The 26,523-nt window shown below is 42.7% G+C and overlaps 1 protein-coding gene across 1 annotated transcript in view; it reads right to left on the reverse strand.

Annotated features, from left to right (window-relative positions):
- CNMD (chondromodulin) overlaps positions 1-26,523 on the reverse strand; it is a 33,320-nt gene that overhangs the window by 1,353 nt on the left and 5,444 nt on the right. The window contains exons 3-6 of the mRNA XM_049647023.1: positions 25,507-25,647; positions 18,156-18,269; positions 13,629-13,782; positions 2,972-3,138 (exon numbers count right to left, since the gene is read on the reverse strand). Of these exons, the coding sequence (XP_049502980.1) occupies positions 2,972-3,138; positions 13,629-13,782; positions 18,156-18,269; positions 25,507-25,647 (576 nt within the window). The remainder of the gene's footprint in view (positions 1-2,971; positions 3,139-13,628; positions 13,783-18,155; positions 18,270-25,506; positions 25,648-26,523) is intronic.

A 26,523-nucleotide genomic window follows, 5' to 3' on the forward strand; every position in this document is an offset into this window, starting at 1 on the left:
GGCTTGAGCTGAGTGAACCTAGCAAGCCTATCACCTCTTCTGGTATACAAAAAAGTCTTGAATTTTTTTTGGGGGAAGGGGGGGTACTTTTTACTATTTTACAGTATATCAAACATACTGGAAAGTGGAGAAAACTGTGTACCAAAAACATCATCTAGTTTTCATAGCTGTTAACCTTTTGTCAGATTTGCTTGGCTTTTTCTTTTCCGAAGTATTTTAAATTTGGAAGTGACCTTAGAATTGAAGGTATTATGACATTTCACCCATAAATACATTAGAATGCACCTCCAAAACAATATTTTCCCTACACAGCTACACTGCCATTACCGTACCTAACAAAATTAACAATTCCTTAACACCATTTGATATACCCTATGTTCAAATTTTGTCACCAAAATATTTGTCTTACTCTCTTAAACCTTTTTTTTTTTTTTTTTTAAATTATTCAGGCTCTTCTCATTTGTTTCTCTTATTTCTTGAACTGGGTTCATCAGGGACTGCAAAAAGAAAACCACCTAATTAATTGATTGTAGCTGACTCTTCCAGGGCAGGGGGAGTCAAAAGCCTGTTGGTTGTGGCATTTCCTCATCTAATAGTTGAACAAAGGTGTGTTAGAATTTAAAAGCTGGGAGGATCTCTCAAAGATACTTCCTCTCCAAGGATATTTCCTTAAAGAAACTTGTGAAGGATTGAGGTCATGGGGAGATGTGTCTGCTTAAACCTGAGCATGAGATAAAAGGAAAAAACTGATACAATTGGAGTTTTCAAGGAATTTGGATCACTCAAGTCTGGAGGCAAGGCAGACAGAGTCACATCCTGCCCTTCTGTGATGGGGCTGATGCCCTCATCGCCTGAACCAGATTTAGCTAGCCCAGCTACCTGGGGAATAAACTATATTAAATTTTCTGTTGGCCTATTCAGATTTTATTTCTTTCTAATTATTTGAGCTTCAGGGAATGAAGTACTATGGTGTCCTGAATTTTCCAATAGGCCGTGGGTTATTTAAAAAATACATTTTGCTCTAAATCATTCTAAAATTTATTAATCTAAAATGATAGACTAGAAAATAAAGACTGAATAGGCTAGATAGGAAAAATATGCAAATTAATTGCCTGTCTATGAAAAGATGCTCAACCTTACACATAATTAAAGACAGGCGAGCTAAAACAATGAGAAGATACATTTTTACAGCCAAGAGACTGGTGAAGATTTTTTTAAAGTTTGAAAATAAATTAGTCCCTCTCTTTACCACGTGAAGATACGTAGCTGGCATAATTCCTTGGGAAACAATTTGGCATCCTCCCATTAAAGTAAAATTCTCATCTCCTTTGACCCAGTCAACCCATACATCAGTATTTATGCTAAAAATACATTCCCACATGTGTACAAGAGGCATAATAAGACTAGTAATTAACGTTGAGCAAGTTCATGCCTACTGTGCCAAGCACTGTGCTAAGAACTTCACCTGCATTACCTCATTTACTCCTTCCCATAAGCCTATAGGACATGTACAAGGTTGTATACTATTAAGAGTATAAGAACAAAAGATAGGGAAATAATTTACGTGTCCATCAAAGTAGAACTAGTTAGATTTCTGTGCATCTATCCATCCACACAATGGACTGTGATGCAGCCATTTAAATGAATGAGGCAAGGGGTGCCTGGTTGGCTCGGCTGAATAACCCAACTCTTGATTCCAGCTCAGGTCATGATCCTGGGGTCATGGGATCGAGCCTCTCACTGGGCTCTGCATTGAGTGTGGAGCTTGCTTAAGATTCATTCTCTCTCTCTCTCTCTCTCTCTCTCTCTCTCTCTCTCCCCCTCCCTCCCTCCCTCCCTCCCTCCCTCCCTCCATCTCCCTCCCTCTTCCCCTTTCCCTGCTTGCTCTAAATTTTTTTTTTTTCCAAATTAAAAGAATTTGGGGCACATGGGTGGCTCAGTTGGTTAAGTGTCTGACTCTTGATTTTGGCTCAGGTCATGATCTCATGATTGGTAAGATCAAGTCCCATGTTGGGCCCCACTTGGGATCCTCTGTCTCCCTCTCTCTCAGCCCCTCTCCTGCTCATTCTCTCTCTCTCAAAATAAATAAAAACTTCTAAAAAATAATAAAAAGTAATAAAATGAATGATGTAGATGTATGTAGAAGATACAGACCAGTCTCCAAAATACTGTGTTGTAACTGGAAAGAAAGCAAGGTACAGAAGTATTGTATGCTCTTTTGTGTTAAAAGTGTGTGGTACACTTTCTTATACAAAGAAACTGGGCAAATAGCTATTGTTAATACATTGCTCTGGGGAAGGTGTCTGAGGTGGAAGAGAAACACATTTCATTGTATATCCTTTATACTTAAAGATATATATGCATGTATTTTTTCAATTAAAAAATTAGTTACAAAAATTTACTACTCTACTTTTACTCCCTTCAGAGTATAGTAATGGTAAATAATATTTTATTGAAGATTGGAAATTTTTAGGACGTTAGTTTCATCCTTATAAACACCAATTCCCAGTGTTTCAGTCTAAGGTGTTTTATCTGTGTATGAGTCTGTCTCCCTCCTGGACTGAGAGCTCCCGAGGGCAGAAGTTATCTCCTGGCTGTGTGCACAGGGCTTGGAAAAGAGCAATTTCTCAAAAATGTCTGTTGAATGGATGAATAAAGTGGATAAGAAGGGGGAAAGAGAATACTTTCTTTCTGGATGTTGTCTCTAGGGCACATTCTTAGAAACATTTTTTGAATAATCAAATTCCTGATACGAATTTGTCTTTATGGATTTGCCTGTGACTCAAAAAAAGGAGAGCACAGAAAACAACTTTGAGTAACGGTTACAAACAATCTGGATCTCACACTACAGAGACCATGCTTCAGTGTAATCTTACCCTCATTTATTTGAAAGTTCAAGTAGACATACCGCCACTTCAATGTTATGTTCAACGGATTTGTCTGAGCATGTCACGAAAACATCAGTACGTACATGGTAAGGGTTGTCTGGATTGAAGGGTTCTGAATCCTCTTGAACACTGGGTCTGGTTTCATTATTTGGTTCTCTAGGGCCTGGGTTGCCCCGTGGTGCACTAGGTGGTCTCCTTGTGGTAGTTGTAACAATTTTTCTTACCAACTCTCTTCTTTCTCTCTGGATTTCTGCAAAAAACAAAAAACAAAACTAAGTTAATCCATTTATTTGGATAATTAAGGAAGTACTGTATCAGGGTAGAAGCATAAATGGATATCAAAAACATTGGACTAAATATGGAAATTTGTATTGATGATTTTTTAAATAATAAAGCATATTTCAGAGTCTTGGGTTAGTAAACAAACAGATAACCAGAATTTGGTTTTACAGTCCTGAGACAGGTATTCTAAGGTAGCTGACGAAAATCCATTCTCAATCCTTCTTCTTCACTTACCTCTACTATAGGCGCTGAGAAAGTAAGAGAGACCAGATGAAACATTTTGGGCCAGTGAGACGTAAGCAGAATATATTGGCGCAGTTTCTGGGAAAGCTTTTGCTTTCTTGGTAGAAGAGGACTGGTACAGCTTTCTCTGTCTTGTCTTCTTTTCTTGAGCATACATATATGTGGGTTATGAAAGCCAATTTGTGACCAGAAGGGATAGGCACAAGGATGATAAACCAGTATGCGATGGGTAGCAAAATGGTAAGATAGAAAGAGCCTTGTGATATAGCTGAGTAGCTGATAATGCCAGAAACCTCCCTCCACACTTTTGATTGAAAAAAAGTCAACCTGTATCTATTGAAACCACTGGTGAACAGGTATTCTGTTAACTTTCAGCCCTGTGCATTTTTTGTCTTTTGTTTATTTATTTTTATTTAGTTTGTTTTTTAAACTTGTATCCAAGTTAGCATATAGTACAACAGTGATTTCAGGAGTAGATTCCTTAATGCCCCTTACCCATTAACCCCCCCCCCCCAACCACTCCAGTAACCCTGTTTGTTCTCCATATTTAAGAGTCTCATGTTTTGTCCCCCTCCCTGTTTTTATATTATTTTTTCTTCCCTTCCTTTATGTTCATCTTTTGTATCTTAAAGTCCTCATTTGAGTGAAGTCATATGGTATTTGTCTTTCTCTAATTTTGCTTAGCATAATACCCTCTAGTTCCATCCACATAGCTGCAAATGGCAAGATTTCATTCTTTTTGATTGCCGAGTAATACTCCATTGTGTGTATGTATATAAACACACACATACACCACACACACCACATCTTTATCCATTCATCCATCAATGGACATTTGGGCTCTTTCCATACTTTGGCTATTGTTGATAGTGCTGCTATAAACATTGGGGTGCATATGCCCCTTTGAAACAGTATACCTGTATCCCTTGGATAAATACCTAGTAGTGCAATTGCTGGGTCACAGGGTAGTTCTATTTTTAATTTTTTGAGGAACCTGCATTCTGTTTTCCAGAGTAGCTGCACAAGTTTGCATTCCCACCAGCAGTGCAAAAGAGATCCACATTCTCTGCATCCCCGCCAACATCTGTTGTTGTCTGAGTTGTTAATGTTAGCCATTCTGACAGGTATGAGGTGGCATCTCATTGTGGTTTTGATTTGTATTTCCCTGGTGATGAGTGATGGTGAGCATTTTTTAATGTGTTGGCCATCTGGATGTTTTCCTTGGAGAAGTGTCTATTCATGTTTTTGCCCATTTCTTTGCTGGATTATTTGTTTTCTGGGTGTTGAGTTTGATAAGTTCTTTATAGATTTTGGATACTAACCCTTTGTCTGATACGTCATTTGCAAATATCTTCTCCCATTCCATCAGTTGCCTTTTAGTTTTGCTGATTGTTTCCTTTGCTGTGCAGAAGCTTTTATTTTGATGAGGTCCCATAGTTCATTTTTGCCTTTGCCTCCGGAGACGTGTTGAGTAAGAAGTTGCTGCGGCCAAGGTCAAAGAGGTTTTTGCCTGCTTTCTCCTCGGGGATTTTGATGGCTTCCTGTCTTACATTGAGGTCTTTCATCCATTTTGAGTTTATTTTTGTGTATGGTGTAAGAAAGTGGTCCAGGTTCATTTTTCTGCATGTCGCTGTCCAGTTTTCCCACACCACTTGCTGAAGAGATTGTCTTTATTCCATTGGATATTCTTTCCTGCTTTGTCAAAGATGAGTTGGCCATATGTTTGTGGGTCTATTTCTGGGTTCTCTATTCTGTTCCATTGATCTGAATGTCTGTTTTTACACCAGTACCATACTGTCTTGATGATTACAACTTTGTAATACACCTTAAAGTCCGGGATTGTGATGCCTCCAGCTTTGGTTTTCTTTTTCAAGACTGCTTTGGCTATTCGGGGTCTTTTCTGGTTCCATACACATTTTAGGATTGTTTGTTCTAGCTCTGTGAAGAATGCTGGTGTTATTTTGATAGGGATTGCGTTGAATATGTAGACTGCTTGGTTAGTATTGACATCTAAACGATATTCTTCCTATCCAGGAGCATGGAATATTTTTCCGTGTGTGTGTGTGTGTGTGTGTGTGTGTGTTTGTGTGTGTGTGTGTTTTCTTCAGTTTTCTTTCATAAGCTTTCTGTAGTTTTCTGTGTATAGATTTTTCACCTCTTTGGTTACATTTATTCCTAGCTATTTTATGGTTTTTGGTACAATTGTAAATGGGATTGATTCCTTGATTTCCCTTTCTGTTGCTTCATTATTGGCATATGGGAATGCAACTGATTTCTGTGCATTGATTTTATATCCTGCGACTTTGCTGACATGGATCAGTTCTAGCAGTTTTTGGTGGAGTCTTTTGGGTTTTCCATATAGAGTATCACGGCATCTGCGAAGAGTGAAAATTTGAACTCCTGGCCGATTTGGATGCCTTTTATTTCTTTGTGTTGTCTGATTCCTGAGGCTAAGACTTCCAAACTATGTTGAATAATAGTGGCGAGAGTGGACATCCCTGTCTTGTTTCTGACCTTAAGGGGAAAGCTCTCAGTTTTTCCCATTGAGGATGATATAAGCATTGGGTCTTTCATATATGGCTTTTATGATCTTGAGATATGATCCTTCTATCCCTTTCTTGAGGATTTTATCAAGAAAGGATGCTGTATTTTGTCAAATGCTTTCTCTGCATCTGTTGAGAAGATCATGTGCTTCTTGTCCTATCTTTTACTGATGTGATGAATCACATTGATTGCTTTGTGGATATTGAATCAGCCCTGCATCCCAGGTATAAATACCACTTGGTCGTGGTGAATATTTTTTTAATGTATTGTTAGATCTAGTTGGCTAATAATATCTTGTTGAGGATTTTTGCATCCATGTTCATCAGGAAAATTGGTTTATAGTTCTCCTTTTTAGTGGGGTCTTTGTCTGGTTTTGGAATCAAGGTAATGCTGACTTCATAGAAAGAGTTGGGAAGTTTTCTATCCATTTCTATTTTTTGAAACAGCTTCAAGAGAATAGGTGTTAACTCTTCTTTAAATGTTTGGTAGAATTCCCCTGGAAAGCCATCTGGCCCTGGACTCTTGTTTTTTGGGAGATTTTTGATTACTAATTCAATTTCTTTACTGGTTATGGGTCTGTTCAAATTTTCTATTTCTTCCTGTTTCAGCCTTGGTAGTGTATATGTTTCTAGGAATTTGTCCATTTCTTTCAGATTGCCCATTTTATTGGCGTATAATTGATTTTAATATTCTCTTATTATTGTTTGTATTTTTTGCTGTGTTGGTTGTGATCTCCTCTTTCATTCTTGATTTTATTTATTTGGGTCCTTTACTTTTTGATAAAACTGGCTAGGGGTTTATCAGTTTGGTTAATTATTTCAAAGAACCAGCTTCTGGTTTCATTGATCTGTTCTGCTGGGGGTTTTTTGGTTTCAATAGCATTGATTTCTGCTCTGATCTTTATTATTTCCTGTCTTCTGCTCGTTTGGGGTTTTATTTGCTGTTCTTTTTCCAGCTCTTTAAAGTGTAAGGTTAGGTCGTGTATCTGAGACCTTTCTTCCTTCTTTTGGAAGGCCTGGATTGCTATATACTTCCTTCTTATGACTGCCTTTGCTGCAACCCAGAGGTTTTGGGCTGTGGTGTTATCATTTTCATTGGCTTCCATGTACTTTTTAATTTCCTTTTAACTTCTTGGTTGGCCCATTCATTATTTAGTAGGATGGTCTTTAGTCTCCAAGTATTTATTACCTTTCCAAATTTTTTCTTGTGGTTGATTTCGAGTTTCATAGCATTGTGGTCTGAAAATATGCACGGTATGAACTCGTTCTTTTTGTACTTGTTGAGGACTGATTTGTGTCCCAGTATGTGATCTATTCTGGAGAACTTTCCATGTGCACTGGAGAAGAATGTGTATTCTGCTGCTTTAGGATGAAATGTTCTGAATATATCTGTTAAGTCCATCTGGTCCAGTGTGTCATTCAAAGCCATTGTTTCCTGGTTGATTTTCTCTTTAGATGATCTGTCCATTGCTGTAAGTGGGGTGTTGAAGTCCCCTACTATTATGGTATTATTATCAATGAGTTTCTTTATGTTTGTGATTAATTGATTTATATGTATTTGGATGCTGCCACATTTGGAACGTAAATGTTTGCAATTGTTAGGCCTTCTTGGTGGATAGACACCTTAATTATGATATAAAGCCCTTCTTCATCTCTTGTTACAGTCTTTATTTTAAAGTCTAGATTGATATAAGTATGGCTACTCTGGCTTTCTTTTGTCTACCGTTAGCACTATAGATGGTTCTCCATCCCCTTACTTTCAATCTGAAGGTGTCTTTAGGTCTGAAGTGGGTCTCTTGTAAACAGCATATTTATGGATCATGTTTTCTTATTCATTCAGTTACCCCATGTCTTTTGATTGGAGCATTTAGTCCATTGCCATTTAGAGTGAGTACTGAGAGATATGAATTTATTGCAATTATGTTGCTTGTAAGTTGGAGGTTCTGGTGGTGTTCTCTGGTCCTTTCTAGTCTTGTTGCTTTTGGTCTTTTTTTTCTTGTCTTTTCTCCCTTCAGAGAGTCCCCCTTAAAATTTATTGGAGGGCTTGTTTAGTGGTCACGAACTCCTTTAATTGTTGTTTGGGAAACTTTTATGTCACCTTTTATTTAGAATGACAGCCTTGCTGGATAAAGAATTCTTGGCTGAATATTTTTCTGATTCAGCACATTGAATATATCCTGCCACTCCTTTCTGGCCTGCCACGTTTCTGTGGATAGGTCTGCTCTGAACCTGATCTGTCTTCGCTTGTAGGTTACGTACTTTTTTTTCTCTTGCTGCTTTCATGAGTCTTTCCTTGCCTGAGTATTTTGTGAATTTGACTAGGATATGCCTTGTTGATGGTCGGTTTTTGTTGAATCTAATGGGAGTCCTCTGTGCTTCCTGTATTTTGATGTCTGTGTCTTTCCCCAGGTTAGGAAAGTTTTCTGCTATGATTTGTTGACATAAACCTTCCACCCCTTTTTCTCTGTCTTCATCTTCTGGGACCCTTATGATTCTGATGCTGTTCCTTTTGAATCAGTCACTGATTTCCCTAATTCTTAAACCGTGCTCTTTTGCTTTGTCTGCTCTTTTTTTCTGCTTCATTATTCTCCAGTAGTTTGTCCTCTATATCGCTGATTGGCTGCTCTGCCTCATCCATCTTTGCCACCGTGGCCACCGTGGCATCCATTCGAGATTGCAGCTCAGTTATAGCATTTTTTATTTCATCCTGACTATCTTTTACTTCTTTTATCTCTGCAGAAAGGGATTCTAATCTATTTTCGACCCCAGAAGTATTCTTATTGTGATTCTAAATTCTGGTTCAGACATCTTGCTTGTATCTGTGTTGATTAAGTTCCTGCCTGTCGTTTCTTCCTGCTCTTTCTTTTGGGGTGATTTCCTTTGTTTTGTCATTTTGAAGGAAGAAAAGGAATTAAAGTAAAAAAATTAAAATTAAAAAATTAAAAACAACACACATACACACAAAAGTCAAATAAATGATGCTAGATCCTAGATGTGTTTTAGTCTGGGTGTTGAAAGGAGCTTGATAGATTAGGGGGAGGAAAATATTTGAAAATTTGAAAAAATACAATGAAGTAGAATAAAATGAAATGATGGAAGTAAAATAGAATTTGAAAAATTTACAAAAAAGTAAAAATATAGTAGAAAAATAATTTTAATAAAAATTGAAAATGAAAATAAATTTTTTCTCTTTCTGTATTCAAGAAAAAGAAAAGAAAAAAAAAGTGATAGATGGACCAGCAAACAGACTGAAATAGAATTGAAATTACATCGTTCTCCCCTAGAAGTCAAACTCTGAAGCGCTTTATAGTCTGCAAACTAAGCAGGCTGAGAAACTTGAGGTGTTCCTGAAGAGCGAGGTTGGCTCAGTTGGGCGGGGCTTAGTGTAATGGCTCTATTCTCCACTAGATGGCGCTGTTTAGTTTACTGGGGTGGATTGTTGCTGCGCTCGCTGGTCCGTATGCGCATGCGCGGGAAGGGCGAAAATGGCGTCACCCAGTTGCCCAGTCTCTACTATCCAAACTCCATTCTCTCCGGTCAGCTGTTGCACACCCGTCCTTTGTCTCCAGCTTCCGTCCACTCCCCGCTTTTACATTGTTCGTGACCAAGCCATCAGGTTAAAGGCGGCACGTCCCTCCTAGGGTGTGGCTCCCTCTCGGATGCAGCTGTGTTTCCCAACCCCTCACTTCTGAGGGACTACGACTTTGACCCATTCAGATCCTCTGGGGGAGGGTCTCACTGAGCAATGGCCAGGCGCTGCCCGCACCCAGGAACGTTTGTGGGACCTTGCTGCTGCCGATGCCCAGAGACTGGCTGGGTGCCAGCCCACCCCAGAAAAGGTTCACGCCATCGTGTAGCAGCGTTTCAGGGATATGGAAAATCACAACATGCATCTGGCACCAGGCTTCACCCTTAACGTCCTGTTCCAGAAGCAGCGAATGTGGTTGTTCTCCGGGGTCTGCTGGGGTGGCTACAGATTCTACCAAATGTCCTCCCAGCAGGGAAACCGCCTCTGCCCGTGGCCTGAGAACCCCTGGACTTCACTCTGCTCCTGGGGATTCGCCCTTCCCACCAGAGCTTCTCCAGGTAACGAGCTGTGGAGTTTCACACTCTGTGCTCCCCCTCTTTATAGAGTCTTAATGGAATTTAAACCCTCGCCTTTCTCCTTTCTCCTTTCTGCCTGTTTTGTTCGGTCCCTGCAGCTGTTTCCACTTTTCCACTTTCTCTCCAGCTGCTTTGGGTGGGGGGCGGGGGATGTACTTTTCCCATACTTCCCCCCCCCCCCCCATCTCCATCGTCTCTCCACAAGAAAAAACAGCTCCCTGCCCTCCTCAGCTTCTCTCTCCCTCACTTTACCTTTCTGCGCCGCGTACCTGCTGAATTCCGTGGTTCAGGTTGTGCAGATTGTTGTGTGATCCTCAAATCAGGATTTGGTTGATTTGTGTTGATTTGGCTGTATTTCATGGACGTGAGACGCAAAAAAAAACTTCCATGCTGTTCCACCATCGTGACTCCTCGCTGTTTGTTTGTTTTTAAGTAAGCTCCACGCCTGGCATGGGGCTGGAACTCCCCAAGCAGATATCTAGATTCACATGCTTTACCAGCTGAGCCAGCCAGGCACTCCAGCCCTCTGTGTTCTTAACAGGTTGACTATATATGTATAAAGCTTTACAATTTTTAGGAGATTTGTTGTCTTAGTTGATTCTTTTAAAAATCCTATGGGTGGGATAGAAAAGGCAGTAACTTTTATATGTGAGGGCATCGAGGCTCAGAAAGACCAAGTGACTTGGCCAAGATCACAGAATGGGTGGCAGAGACAGGAGCCAAACGTGACCTTCTCTGGCTCCCAGCCCAGTGCTCTAGTTGATCACACAGCCACACGGGTCCCATGGTTGCTGAATAACAGACATGGAAAGTAACCACCCAATGTGGGCTTTGGTGTCTCTCGGAGTCTTTCTTCATCTGTAAAAGGGGGATAATGTATCTAATTCACCGAATGGTGACAGAAGATAGAGTTGTGCCTAAGGGTTTTACTATAGCATTTGGCATATAATAAGCACTCAAATGTTAGGTAATGATGATTATAGCATGCTGTATTATTTCTGAGAACTTAGATGTGCTTTAGAGCCATGGAGAACTTCCATAGACAGCTTCTGGGTTTCTGAGTTCATGGTTGGAGAGCCATCAGGGAGACCTGGATTCAAATCTCAATACCACTTCTTTTAACTAACTGAATGACCTCAGGCAAGCTGTTTAATTTCTGTGAACCTTGGTTTCTTCATGTATAAAATGGGACTATTTGTAGTTACTAGGACAGTTGTTGGCAAAAAGTAACTGAGGACAAAATAGAAAGCTGTAGCACAATGGCTGGCACAAAGCCAGAGCTCAGCGACCCTCACCCTTCCCTGTGACCTTGCCCAGCCACCATTGTCTCTTGATAATACAGCTCTGTGACCTGCCAGCTTAAAGATCCAAGACAGAGGTTGCTGGAGTTGGGGAGTTTGTTTTTGTTTTTTTCGTGTTTTTGTTTATTTTTGAGACAGAGAACATGAGCAGGGGAGGGGCAGAGAGAGAGGGAGACACAGAATCCGAAGCAGGCTCCGGGCCCTGAGCTGTCAGCACAGAGCCTGACGCGGGGCTCGAACTCACGGACTGTGACATCATGACCTGAGCCCAAGTCGGACACTTAACCCGCCGAGCCACCCAGGCGCCCTGGGGAGCTTTTTTTAGAATTAGGTGGTTGGGACCGACATCCTCAGAGGCGGTTTACTTTCTTGATTTTATTGTTAAATGTGACATTTATGAAAGACTGAAAAACAAAAAATCCTTCATCTTTAATGTGTATAATCCGCCCCGTGGCTGTACCAACAATTACTTAAACCTTTTCATAGCTGGGGGCATTTCCACTTTTCTGGTGTTGTGCATAACATGTAATTCTGGGATGGGTCTGGTGATGATTGAATACTGAAGAGGTGGTCCTGCCTGTGGGCTGTGAGGGGCCAAGCTCCATCGCAGAGGTAGGGTACATGCTCTTTCCCAAAGGGTGAAAGCGCTCAGTCAGCCAGACCAGCACCGCCTTCGCACGGCCACCCCTGCCCTCTTTGCCCTGCTGTGTTAGGTTTCCCTAACAGGGTGTGTTCGCTTGCTACAATGTAAACTTCTATTCAGTGCATCCCAATTACCCGGCACAAGTAAATGGCACGTAATAAGCCTTCAAAAAATGTTTGTGGAACAAATGAACGAACTCACTGGGTAAGAGGCTTGTCCTCACTAACGGGAAGTGATTAGAGAGAGCTCTACATGGGAGCATCGGCTGAGGCTCCGACGCGACAAGGTGACAGGTATTGGAGGAGTAGTTCCTGGGGGTGGGAAGCAAGAAGCCCATTCCGCGTGGATGGAGGTGAGCAATCGAAAGCTAGACCTCGGCAAACGGCCACAGAATTGTGAGTTGCCAGCACCCCCTGGAGCAAGAACAGGGAGGGCAAAAGTGACCGCCCATTTGGCAGCCCCCTCTCTGGCCCCTAGGGGGTGACAGACACTGCTCATGCCTGTGGCCTCAGGATCCTTCTCAACTCTCTCTTCCAGTGGCTTAACAATTGAATCCTATTTGCTTTGCCTGGGCCAGAAAGGAGCCATCTTATCCAAGCTTTGGGACATAATATTTGTGATCCAGAGGAATGAATTAGCCATGGCAGAACCGGAAGCCTGAACTTTCTAAACCTGGTCAGGTTTTGTGTTTGTTTGTTTTTTTAATTATGGTAAAATATACATCAAAATTTACCATTTTAGCCATTTTTATGATTGTACAGTTGAGTGCATTCACATTGCTGTGCAAACGTCTGTCTCCATAACTTCTTCAGTTTTGCGGAATTGTAACCGCACCCTTTCAAAAATAACTGCCCATCTCTCCCCCTCCTAAGCCTGGTGGTCTTAATGCCTGTATTTTATTTCCATGCTGCTCTCTCTGTGTCCAATAAAATCTTTCAGAAAACAGTATATCTCAGCTGTGTTGAGAGAAAGGCCTTTTTCCCACACTTGAGCCAGAACTACTGAGTAGGCCTTTGGGGGGCCAGTGGGGTGACTGGTGGCAGTGACGAGTGAAGGTGCCCTGGGGACGGAGAAACTTGGCCCTCGGGGCTCACCTGCCCTTCACTCACTGATGGCTCAAAGGTATGCTCCAACCAGGGGCCCTTCATTTCTTTTCACCAGACTTAGGAGCTGATGCTCAAGCCCTGAACTTGAAGAATCTCAGCCTATGGCCACAGCAGCTTTTGGCTGCCTCATAATTCTAGGTATGAGTATAATAAAGATTCAGCAGTATGACAGCTTCTTAGGCCCTTGATTCTCTGTCCTCGGAATAAAAAACATGTAAAATTGGAAAGTGCAAACAACTTAGATTAAGGAGCAGAGCAGAAAGAAGGGGGAGTCTCATAAATAAAAATGGCAGATGATGCAGTGATGGTGAGTCTCCCTGATCTGCTTCCTGTTAACCCTGCCACTCAGTCCCTTCCCTAAAACATTCATGGTTGTCACCTTCCTTCTCTTTGATCTCTCTTCCCAATTACTGAGACACTGTGACTTGCATCCTGATAAGTCTTCCTTGTTACATGCTCAGGCCTGTGGAGGGGCTCAGAAAACATATTAGCAGGATTAAAAGAATTTAAAATGTTACCTTTTGGGTATGTTGGCTTAAGCCAGAAGATAGGAAGGTCACCACAGAGTTCTAAGACCTTAGAACTCAAGAAGCTGTTGTCCTTCACGGGCTGGTCGACAGCCACCCAGATAAGAGAATTTTCTTCATACTTGACTGGCATGATCTTGCCTTCCTGTAAGTTCAGTAAAAATGAAATGCATTGAGCAGAGTGGACGGTGAAACATGCGTATTAAGAGTCACGTGCTGGTAAAACATTATTTCGCATACTAAAAACTTAATGAGAATTGTGCGTGTGTGTGAGGGGATGTGAGGTGTGTGTGGTGTGCGTGTGGCGGGGTGTAGGCGGGGGTATGTCGTGTGTGTGGGGTGAGTGTGGAGATGTGAGTGTAGGGGGTATTGTGGGGTTTTGTGGTGTGTGTGTCGGATGTCGGTGGGGGGCAGGTAGTGTGTGTGGGATGAGTGGGGTAGGGGGGTATGTGTGGGGTTGTCGGGGGGTGTCAGTGGGAGGTATACAGTGTGTGTGGGGTGAGTATGGGGTGTGTATGTGGGGGGGGGTTGTATAGCGTTGTGGGGTGTGAGTGTGTGGGTGCGTGTGTGTGTGTGTGTGTGTGTGTGTGTGTGTGTGTTTGTGATGCGTGTAGGGGAGTATGGGATGGGGGTGTGTGGTGTGTGTAAGGGGGCATGTGTGGGGTGCGGTGTGTGTGTCTTGTCTCTGTAGCTCTCTTTACAACATTGTCTTTGCCCTGCTTGTCGCCCTGCCTTGCATAACTGAAATGTGTGAATATTGAGTGTCCTGAGTGGAAGTGAAAATTACTTGCTACCAACTTTGAGATTTAGGTTAATCTGATGTTGCTGATCAAAGATTTTTTTGAGGAAAAGCAATTGAACGGACTCTGAAATCCTGTAAAGGGATAGAGGAGCCCTTCATTTGAAGTGAAAATCCTTTGGGGTTTTGTTCTGCAGCCTCCGAACAACAATGGAAAAAGCAAGCGATTGGTTCTTTAATGTCTTCAGTTCAAAGTATTATTTAACATAAACCATTTCTACATTTCCCAGCTATAACAAAACACATTTCAGATGTTCCTCACATCAAGCACACCACTGAGATTTCAAAGTTAAACCCTGAATTTTCTTCTACAGCGAGATACTGAGAATGATCTGATAACCCAGGAGACAAATTTATTTTGCCAGGTTGTTCCTTTCATATATTTATTAGTTTGCAATAGGTTGGAGAAATTAAAATGTTTTCTCCATATTTTCAGCTAAAAGCAGCACTTCATTTGTGCTTTCTCCCCGAGGCTTATGGTTGCATGAAAACAACTTAAAGTCATTGGAGGAAGTTAACACTCAGGTAATCCAGTTATTTACCTTAAATTAAATGGCTCCGTCCAGGAAATGAATACTCTTTGGGTATAGCAGCTTTTTAAAGTTCTACAAAACTGATGAAAATTTTATAAGAGCAAGTGGTACATAAACCTACTCCATCATAATCTAAAGCGTGTGGGGAAAGAGGGGGGCGATGGGGATAACGCATACATATGCATCTTACAAGCTAGGAATGTTAAATCAACTTACGGCACATGGTCTCAGCTGCCCATCCAACCTCGTCTCTCCCTGCCCTTGCAACACAGTCCCGCTTCTGTGTGAGGCAGCAGTGTCCCCGCCCCAGGAGAGAGGCTGGCTGCTTGCTTTCTCAGACCCTCCAGTGGCTTGGGGTGCCCTAGACTATGCGATTCACACTGAAGTCTACTGGGGGGCTGAGAAACCTCCTGCTTTTCCTAATTAAAGGGAAGTCGTGCTTGGCACTGCTCAACCCCTTCTGACTTCCGTACTCGAATGCACGGTTGATGGTTTGGAGCTGGAAGGAAAGGCCAAAAAAAATCAGCGATGCTGGCCACCGAGCCAGTGCCTGCAGCCACCTCCTTCCATATCGGCTATGGTGCAGAAAAACAAATCCTTTTTGTTTCAGTCACTCTGGGTGTAGTTTTCTGCCACTGACATTCCTAATCCACACAAACATGTTGCCTGCATTTGACTTGTCCACCAGAGGGTCCACCAAGCCCAATATAAGCAACTAAAACACAGAAAAAATAATTCAGCTTTATGGTCTAAGAAAAGAATCAGATGCAGGCAAAGCTGTAAAAGGCTAAACTGGTCATCACTGAATTATTTCTATATTCAAATAATTACTTTGAATTATTATTTGAAATAGTGAAAAATTAAAGATGGCTGAAGTATTCAAGAGCAAAAGACTTAAATTATAATCATCTGATGACATATAATACCTCCATTATCATCTACATTTTAGAATAACTAAAGTTAGGTGAAATTAATAAGAATGTAGAGCAATACAACTTCAGTTATGAAAAGGAAACCACACATCCCCGTGCATTAAAAAAATTCACCAAAACATTAACATTAGCTATCTGTGGATTATGCAATTGTGGATGATTTTCTTCTCCATTCTATGTAATTCCCCAATTTTCTACCTTGGCTACGTATTGTTTCTAAATATCAGGAAAAAAAATAACCTTGTTTTTAAAGAACCCCAGAAATGTACTGCAAACTTATGATTAGATCTCCATCAGCTATGTTAGGAGAGCTGGCTCTTCTGGAAGGCAGAAGAAAAGAACCAGCTCTATGTCCACTTAAGGAAGAAATGTAAAGGCTTATGCATTACAGAAACTGGGTCACAGGACTATAAAAAATGGTAATGCAATAAGAAGTTCAAGGGTCCGGGTGCCTGGGTGGCTCAGTCAATTAAGCATCGGACTTCAGCTCAGGTCATGATCTGGCGGTTCATGGGTTTCGAGCCTGGCGTCGGGCTCTGTGCTGACAGGTCAAGAGCCTGGAGCCTGCTTCAGATTCTGTGTCTCCCTTGCTCTCTGCTCCTCCCCCAACCGTGCTCTGTCTCTCTCAAATATAAATAAACATTTTAAAAAATTTAAAAATTTTAAGGGTCAGAACAAAGGAGCTCTTGGTCTCATTTTTATACTTCATACTAGTGGGTTCACACTGAGCATGGCATTCTGTTCTGAATGGCACAGCTCCTGAGGAACAAACTGGAATATGGTCACAGCCAAACGACTAGAGCAATGAAAGTCTGGAAACCGTCTCACAGGATGAATGGGGAAACTGGGAGCAGAGTAGAAAACTGGGGACATGATAGCCAGCTTTAGAAAGTCACCGGTTTGTTTTAGCTTTTGTTTTGTTTTGTTGTGAGACGCCTGCTGCTCCTATGACGGCAACCAGGCAGTTTCCAGGCACCTCTGCTTACCCTTAGTTTTCCGCTTTTGCCTTAAGGGAGCTGATGCTTGCTTTCCCTCCCTCTCGGGGACACAGGAAGGACCAAAGCTGATCATAATGGAATTAGTGATTTAGAGCAGCAGCCGTGTAGTCATTATCCGGTAGGTTCTAGGGCCACGAGGACAGGATGCAGACCCTTAGTTTGTAGATGGCAAAACCGAGGTCTAAGGAATTGAAGCCACATCCACAGCAAGTGTCAGAGCTGGGATTCGAACCCACGTTTTTCTAACTCTAAGGTCTATTTTCTTCCCACTATATCCTGCCACAACTCACATGGAAGGCAATAACACGTGGAACCACTTCATAAGCCCTAAAGTATCAAATAAATGTAACACATCAGATGTGTCTTTAGAACTCTGTGCAATTCTTAAAGTAAATTTTTATAAAATCAGGCTCAGAGGCAAGTTGTTAATAATAAATGGGAAAATTATACTTAAAATCCTCACAAGTCTGACATGTAGGAAAGGAATTCAATACATGTTAAGGAGCTTCACTGGGCTGAACTCAAGCCAAGGGAAAGAAACCAGGGGAAGCCAGCTCAACTCAGTGTAGAGCACAATGGTTTGAACTGTCCCCCTCCCCAGGAAGTTGCCTGGCACCCAGGGAAGGGAGCACCCTGTCACTGCTTTCCAGCACAGCCACTGCAGATTTTCAGGAGGAACCCCACACTGATTGGAAGTGAGGCTAGAAGGCTCCTGAGGCCCCTAATGAAGATTCTGTTATGAGACATCCTTTGTATTGTTTTCATTACTAATCGGATAGTTCCCCAACATTAGGCAAATGAGAGCCATGTGAAGACCGAGCCCTTTTATGCACTTTAAAATACGGTTTACTGGGGCACCTCGGTGGCTCAGTTGGTTAAGCGTCTGGCTCTCATCTCGCCCCAGGTCACGATCTCACAGTTCATGGGATTGAGCCCTGCATTGGGCTCTGCACAGAGACAGTGTGGAGCCTGCTTGGGATTCTCCTTCTCTCTCTTTCTCTGCAAATCCCCTACACATGCTCTCTCTTTCTCAAAATAAATAACATTAAAAAATATATGGTATACCATGTCATATAAGAATGACCACTTGGAATCGCCAAGGAGGACCAAAATAGTTCCAACTCCTTTGGCAGAGAAGGAATAGAATTTATATTCTGGTCACAAAGCTATACAGGAATGAGAGACAGAAAGGGTTGTGGATTCAAATGATGCCTACCAGACCCCCTTGCTGTCTGAAGCACGCGGGCGGTACCCACCAATTCGGAGGAGATGCTCTGTTTGGTCACGGTGCCCACTTCAGGAACACGAGCCTTCACCTGTGCTTTGATGTAGCACTTTTCTCCTCCAGCAAAACGGATTCCGGTGATGCCCTAGGAAATAAAATTTTATCCATCCATCTATCCATTGGTTCATTTACTCAATGTGTTGAGTGTCTACTGCGAACCGGGCACTGTTCCAGGCGCTGGGTATGGGCATGAACAGAACAGATGGCACGTCTGCACTCACGGAGCTTACCTCGTTGTGTTATTTACCAAAAATAAAAGGCAGAGGGGAAGTCAGGTGGTGGTAAGTGCTATGGAGAAAAATACAGCAGAGTGTGAGACAGGAATGACAGAGGTGGTACTTTTGACAGTGTGGTCGGGGAGGCCCCAGTCAGGGGCATGTGAACTGACACGGAGTATGGTCATTGCTCCGTTAACCCAAGCAGGCTCAGATGAAATGCTGCCTCGTCCAGGCAGCTTTCTCTGACCCTGATTTCCCGTAAGCCCTCCAGTCTTCATTCCCTCCTGTGGCACTTAGTTCTCAGTGCCTGTGCGGTCACTCCTGGTCAAGGTCCTGGCCCCACTCAATGATAAGCCTCTTTGACATTGGTATCGGAATCTTTTATCTTTCTGGTGATCCCACGAAGGTTCTCAAAAGATGGGGGCCCAATTAATTAATTCCACGGATTCCGATTTTTCCCAGGTCATCCAGCCAGGGAAATAGCAACACTTTGACAACACCAGGAACTGACCTTTGTTCCTAGACCTTACCTGAGGGCTCAGATGTTTTGTTCTTGTCCCCTGTGAGACACAAACAGTGTCTCCTCCTTGTCAGCCTAGGGACTGGCCTTAAGGGAAACCTCGTCCACGGGGATCCGGTCTTGGCTGACAGCTCGGTGCCGATGCTACCTCGGGTGCATCAGGCACAACAGTACATTCTGTCCCAAGAGTGTTTCCTTTCACCCTGCTGGTGAATTTCATGATGAGTGAGTGGCCAAAAGCAGTATGAAAGGCCTACAGATTTTATGCCCAAACAATATAGACACCAACAGAAACCCAAACCCCTCAACTTGTCAATCTGTTCAGTTGGGACAAATGTCAGGAAGATAAGGACCTTGTTCCAGCATCAGTGCTGCACAGTGGGGGAGGAAGAGCATTTAGAAACCTCCGGGGCTTGACTCAGGACACTGCCCTCCTCAGTGAAGAACAGAGTCAAATGTAAATCATGCTAGAGGACACTCGTGGCAAGTCGCACCATTTGTAATCTGAGAGCCAGCAGCCCTGCAGACGCTGGTGACAGAGCAGAGAGCAGAGAAGGAAAGGCTCGTTCTTCCCGAAGCTCCTTGTGCTCTCCCCTGTGGCCTAATTGGCCATGATCGCACATGTGACACGTTCGTCTTAGCATCACCTCTCACCCAGAGAGTGGTGGTAGCAACATCCTCACACTCTCCAGGAGGAGGGACTCCAGGTTTACCCTGCGACTTCTCAACTCACTGCACTGAAGCCACCTGGACAGATTTTAAAACCACGGATGCCTGGGGCTCTCCCCAGAGATTCCCGTTTCACTGGCCTGGGGCAGTGCCCAGACAGTGGGATGCTTCAAAGCTCCCTGTGTCGTTACAATGTAAAGCTGGGGTCGAGGATCATCGGGTTAGGGCGAAAACAACTTGTTCAAGGTGACAACATTCTTAAATGACTGAAACCACCTGCTGTAGACTGACTGTTTTTGTCCCCTCACCCGAGTACCTATGTTGAAACCTAATGCCCAATGCGGTGGTATTTGGAGGTAAGGCCTTTGGGAAGTTAAAGGCAGAGCCCTCGTGAGTGGGATTAGTGCCTCATAAAAGGGACTCCAGAGAGCTCCCTCACCCCCCTTCTGCCACGTGAGGACACAGTGAGAAGACAGGCCAACTATGAACCAGAAACTAGGGCCACCATAGACCCTCATCAGCTAGTGCCTTAATTTTGGACCAACCAGCCTCCAGAACTGTGAGAGGTTCCTGCGGTTTAGAACTCACTCCGTCTATGATACTTTGTTACGGCAGCATGCGTGAGCTAAGACACAGCCTTTGAATCCAGGATTCTTCTATACCACCAGCTCACCAATTTTCCCTTGCATCAAAATCACCTGGAGGACTTGATAAATAAAATAGTGTTGGGCCCCGCATCCAGGTCTGGAGTGGGGACTGAACTCTGCACTTCCAATAAGCTCTTAGGTGCTGCCGCTGCTGGTGGCCTAGGGAACACGTTTTTTTGTTTGTTTGTTTGTTTGTTTTTTGTTTTTTTTTTCAAATTGTTTTAACGTTTATTTATTTTTGAGACAGAGAGAGACAGAACATGAACGGGGGAGGGTCAGAGAGAGGGAGACACAGAATCTGAAACAGGCTCCAGGCTCCGAGCTGTCAGCACAGAGCCCGACGCAGGGCTCGAACTCACGGACCGCGAGATCGTGACCTGAGCCGAAGTCGGCCGCCTAACCGACTGAGCCATCCAGGCGCCCCAGGGGAACACGTTTTGAGAACCACTGCTCTCTGCTCTCTCCTGCAGACCTGCTGCTCGTATTCTGCATGCACATCTAGGGCTCATGGTTTGAAAAACAGAAGGCAGTGGGGGGAGAGTACTGCTGCCCCCGTGCCATATGTCCTTTTCACTTCACACCCTTATATCCTCTGAATGTGAGGTGCGAGGGGGAAACACCATATAACCGTCACCATATCCCCCAAGGAGAGAGCTGATTCTGTCAAAGGATTCACAGCCCCGATGTGAATCTTGTGTTGAGTTAGTTCTGACAGTCTACACACTGCAAAGAGAGCCGAAGCCCCATAGGGATGGGTCCTGTGGGAAGGAATTCACACGTCTGAAACACCTTGTCTGGCTACAAATCCATATCACGCAGCCAGATCTTTGAAGAGATTAAACAGCAGGAATGGAAAAGCACAAGAAAGCCAAGCAAACCTCCCGCTTCTGCAAACAAACAAGGCCTCAGAAGCTGGTGATAATGAAGAAATTTGCTAACAAAGATAATGAGGGAAGAGTCCAATGCTCTCACATTCTTTTAATAATTAGAGTCAGGCAATTTCATTGTAGCTGCACAGTTTTTCTTTCTAGAGGATCTCATAGGATTTCTGTGGCTTCAACCAGAAGTTCCCAACAAGTTCCCAAGAGGGCACTTTAGAAATCGTTCAGGGAGTTCTGAGTTGTCACAAAGACTGGGGCTCTCCTGGGCTTTCTCAGGCAGAGCCCAGGGATGCTGGGCCCCAGAGAGCCCAGGGAAGCCCTGAAGACCTGACTGCCCCGGGGCCTGGGGGAAAAACCTGATTGTAAGTATCTGTGCCTACATTCGAACACCCTTTTACGTATAAAGACAAAGCGACTTTTGGCAAAGTTTCCATGTATGATGATGACATTCTTAGGAATGCAATTACTATGAAAATAGAGAGAAGATGGTAGTTTTGCTCACTGTTTGAGAAAATAGGCTGGTATTTAATCTGCCAACACACCCTTAAGTCAGTCTGCATTTTAGGCTGCGGCACTGACAGCAATTCACCTATGGGAGCAAGCATCTGACTTCAGGATGTTTTTGAGTATGTCAGGCTGAGCATTAACATATTGAAGTCCAAGTTAGATTATAAGTTACTCTGGTTTTACTTTTCTTTTCTGTTTTAGTTGGGAGCCATGTTGACTTTGTAAACTTTTTTTGAGTATGGTTGACACGCAATGTGACATTAGTTTCAGGTGTACAACATAGCGATTCAACAAGTCCATACGTTATACAGTGCTCACCACAGGCATAGCTACCATCTGTCACCATACAACCTATTACGATACCATTGACTCTACTCCCTATGCTGTGCCTTTCATCCCCATGACTTATTCATGCCATAACTGGAAGCCTGAATCTCCCACTCCCCTTCACCCATTTTGCCCAACCCCTCATCCCTCTTCCCTTTGGAAACCATCAGTTTGTTCTTTGTAGTTATAGGTCTGATTCTGCTTTTTGTTTGTTTTTTACTTTTTGTTTATTCATTTGTTTTTTAGATTCTATGTGTAAGTGAAATCATATGGTGTTTGTTTTTCTCTGTCTGACTTATTTCACTTAGCATAATACTCTTTAGGTATCTATCTATGTTGTAGAAAATAGCAAGGTGTTATCCTTTTTATGGCTGAGTAATATTCCACTTTATATCTATCTATCTATCTGTCTGTCTGTCTGTCTGTCTAATCTGCCTATTTATCTGTACCACATCTTCTTTATTCATCTAATGATGGACATTTGGGTTCCTTCCATATCTTGGCTATTGTAAATACTGCTGCAATGAACACAGAGGTGCATGTATCTTCTCGAATTAGTGTTTTCATATTCTTTGGGTAAATACTCAGCATGAGAATTATTGCATCATATGGTATTTCTATTTTTAATTTTTTTGAGGAAGGGTTATGTCGATTTTTGAAATCACTAACCTACCTATCTGTGAGGTAGGTTATGCTATTTTATTTTTCTCTAGCTTTGTAAATTAAAACTTTCAAATATACACAAAGTTAAAAGAAATTGTGTAGTGAACACTTGTACATACATATCAGTTTATTCTATCTTAATTTCTAACCAGGGTTGTTATTATATAAATGAGTCATTAAGTCTGAAAGGGTTGGCTTAAACCAAAAGCATTGATACTTTTGAGGGCAAAACTTTTTAGAACGTAACTCACGCACTCTGAACAAACCCCTTTTTGTATTCCTTGGGGTACTGACGAAGACCTTCCTTGACCCAACTCTAGTCAGGTTCCTCTGAGTCCTCTTTTTGCCTAGGCCCTGACTGTGGGCTCTGTCTTGGCCAGTTTATTCCAGTTTTAGCAAGTATCCTCCTGAGTCTGCCTTGATATCTGATCACCTTGGCTTGGCTTCAGAAAAATCCTGTTGGTTCGGTTTAGTAAAGAACTACTGTACCTCTTAGTAACTTTCTATCCACTGATATCCCCACTCTGCTCCTTGGCTATAAATTGCCCCTTTTCCTTACTATATTCAGAGTTGAACGCAATCTCTCTCCCCTGCTATAAAACCCCACTGTAGTAGCTTCCCTTGAACATGGTCCTCTTCCCTTCTTTAACAAGTGCCCTGAATGATTTTTCTTTCACACTATGGAGACTGGAGTCCTTTGTTCAGTGCTATTCCCTCTCAGGAGGGTTTTCTTCCTATTGGCTCTACTAAAACCTTGGTGTGGTCCTAGGTTACCAGGGGAGACTGTTCCCTTACAGTTCAGAGCCTTTCCTCATCTGGCCCCTGCCTCTACTCCCCTTCCCCACCATTCTGCCATGTTGGGCTACTTAGAACTCAAGAGCAGGCCTGTGCATTTGTATTCAGTATTCCTCTGAGTCTCTACTTCTCTGGTTGAAATCCTAATCATTCTTCGAGACCTGATTCAACTGTCACAACCTCTGTAAAACCTGCTTCAATGCCCTCAGTGCACGCAACTGCTCCCTTCTGTGACCCACAGCACTGCGTTTATAGCTCTGTGGCAGCACATCTCCCAGGCTGACCCGAAGTCACTTCTGTGAAGAATGTCTGCGCCCCCCAACCCCCCCACCCCCACCCCCCGCACCCTGGCCTGGACTGTAAGGTCCAGGAGGGAGGGAGCAAGTATCAGTCATCTTTGCATCCCTCATGCTTCATACTGTCCCATGCACACAGTAGGCCCTGAAAAATAAACACCTCTTGGATCTGACTGTTGGTTTAATGTATAGGAGAAAGTTAATAGTGCCGGTACCATAGTGGCTGATTCATGTGTTTTCAAAAGTCCAGGCTTGTTTAAACCCATAACAGGTTCTATCCATCAAAAAAATGTCCTGCTCACCAGTTCTGACTTAGAGAAATGTGGAAGCTATCAAAGAGAATTGATCAGCTTATAAAATATTTGTGGCCCTGTTGGCTTATGAGAACAAAACACAATCAATACCATTATTAGAACCAGAGGATTATAAAACAGAAATATAGGCCTGGGATTAAAATATTTTAAAAGTATACTCCTGATTCATGCCCCTTTGAGAGAGATGGATCTTTTCTCATTCATCTGTGAAGCTACCTTTGCATATCTTGATACTGTGGCACATCACAGGTATTCAATTTTGTTCTGGATTGAATGATGTGTGTGTGGGAGTCACATTTTATCATCTTACATTGAGTAGTATAAAGAAAAAATGCTTTTGCCTTGTCCTGGGTCTGGCAGTAAAAGCCTTTAATAGGCCCAGAGAAATTATCTTTCTGCACTGACCAGAACCATTTGCAAAGCTCTGATTAAACGAAGTACACCGGTCACATACAGGGCTGCAGAGCCCGCCCCTCCCCCTTCCCCAGGCAGAGCAGAGCCAGTCCCTGTCATGAGCAATACCTAACAGCACGGGAGTCCAAAGGTTAGCATCTGTTTGGTATTCAGTAGGACTTGTGAAATGCCTTTTGGCATCAGCAAAGGGAGTTCTTTCATTCAAATGAAAAGCATCTCTGGTTTTTCTCATCAATCGGCACAAGGTGGGTCGATGAGATGTGTGCAGGCCAATAAACTATCAGAAGAGACATTATTTTCAAGTGCCTTTTTTCATTATGGAGTCTCACCTACTCCATCTACAGATTTAACGGGAGAACACAAACAGTGATGCCTCTTCCCCGTCTTAGAACAGGAAGAGAAGAAGATATTTATGGCCAACAGGAAAGAGGGCCAGGAGCGATATTGTGATGCAGATGTCCACTGAAGCACAAAGCGTGAGGGCTAAATTGCCTGCAAATTGAACTTTTGAAAACAAATGTGTTCTCCCCTTTCAAAGCAGACGCGAATGTTTTATCAGTAATTGGCCACGGTCAGAAAACATAGGATTATAATAGGGGAATTACTCCACGCTAATTTTCTGGGTGAAATGGGAAATCTGAAGAATTGAGCAAAGTATGTAAATAGATCCCACCTGTTGTTGATAAGATTGTTAAGTCATTACAGTTTGCCTCTTGTCTCTAAGTTCACATTTCAGACTTTGCAACATTCTAGGATACTGAGTCTTTTATTCATCATGTTATAGAAAGCTGCTTGGAAAGAAATAGCTCTTTCAAGTCCTTCTGCCAAGACTTTATATAGTTCCAAGAACTTGTTCTTTTCAGTGCCAAGGTGTTGTGTTTTTCATTCTGAAAATATAAAGGACAAAGAGTGGGCCTTTCTCAGAGGGAATATGCATGGGGGTCAGTGGCACCATGACTGCCATAAAGAACGGTTACATTGGGATGTGTGTGAGATGCTGCTTCTCTGGGGATTAGGAAAGTCTTCTGGACTTGCCTGGTTTAACTCTCTAAATGTGTGAAATATACTTACATTCTGGAAATCATTAACTTCAATTGCTTCTTCAGCTCCACTTCCCATTTTAAAGGTCTCCAGGTTGTTCCCAGCATCTATTTCCATTGACCCGTCTTGTAATTTCCCATTGATACTCATGGTATAATGGACATTGTAAATCTGGAAGTGAACATAGGAGTCAGTGATGCTTTCCTTTTAGGGCAATTCAGGGCTTATCTTTAGACCTGCAGTATATGAAGTAGCTATCATATTTGTTAGAGATACACTGAATCATCGCTAATAGTAACAGATTTAGATATGAGGACTTCATCCATACATCCATCACTTAATACAATGATTTCTTTAAAAATACCTTCAAAGTAAAATCTTTGGTAGTCTCTAATACTAATTCAAATAGCTCAGTGATTTGCAGTCCTGGCTGCATATAAAAGTATCTGAGGAGAGTCTCCACCTACCATGCACGCGTTTCCCCTGAAAGAATCAAATCAAAACCTGTGGGGGTGGGGCTTGGACACAGATCTTTCTTTTTCTGAGTCAACTCTACTTTGCAGCCAGAGTTAAGACCCATCGATGGATAAATGGTTAACTGGATTGTTAACAAGTCTGTAGCTGGCACCTCAATTTGAAAGTTTAAAAAAAATTTTTTTAATGTTTATTTATTTTTGAGAGAGAGAGACAGACAGACAGACAGACAGAGTGTGAGCGAGGGAGGGGCAGAGAGAGAAGGAGACACAGAATCCAAAGCAGGCTCCAGGCTCCAAGCTGTCGGCACAGAGCCTGACGCGGGGCTCCAACTCACGAACAGTGAGATCATGACCTGAGTTGCTTAACCGACTGAGTCACCCACGTGCCCCAATTTGAAAAGGTTTTTAAAAATCCATTGGTTAAGATTGGGCACGGAGTATGGTATATAGTCAGGACTGCAGGCAGGACTGGGATATGCCTGATACAGGCAGAGCAGCATTTGTGGAGTGCAAGGTCAGTGTGCACATCTGTTTCAGCTCAAAGTGGGAGTTAGTCATTTTAATGACTATG

The sequence above is a fragment of the Panthera uncia genome (genome assembly GCF_023721935.1).
Source record: "Panthera uncia isolate 11264 chromosome A1 unlocalized genomic scaffold, Puncia_PCG_1.0 HiC_scaffold_16, whole genome shotgun sequence".
In the NCBI taxonomy this organism is placed as follows: Eukaryota; Metazoa; Chordata; class Mammalia; order Carnivora; family Felidae; genus Panthera; species Panthera uncia.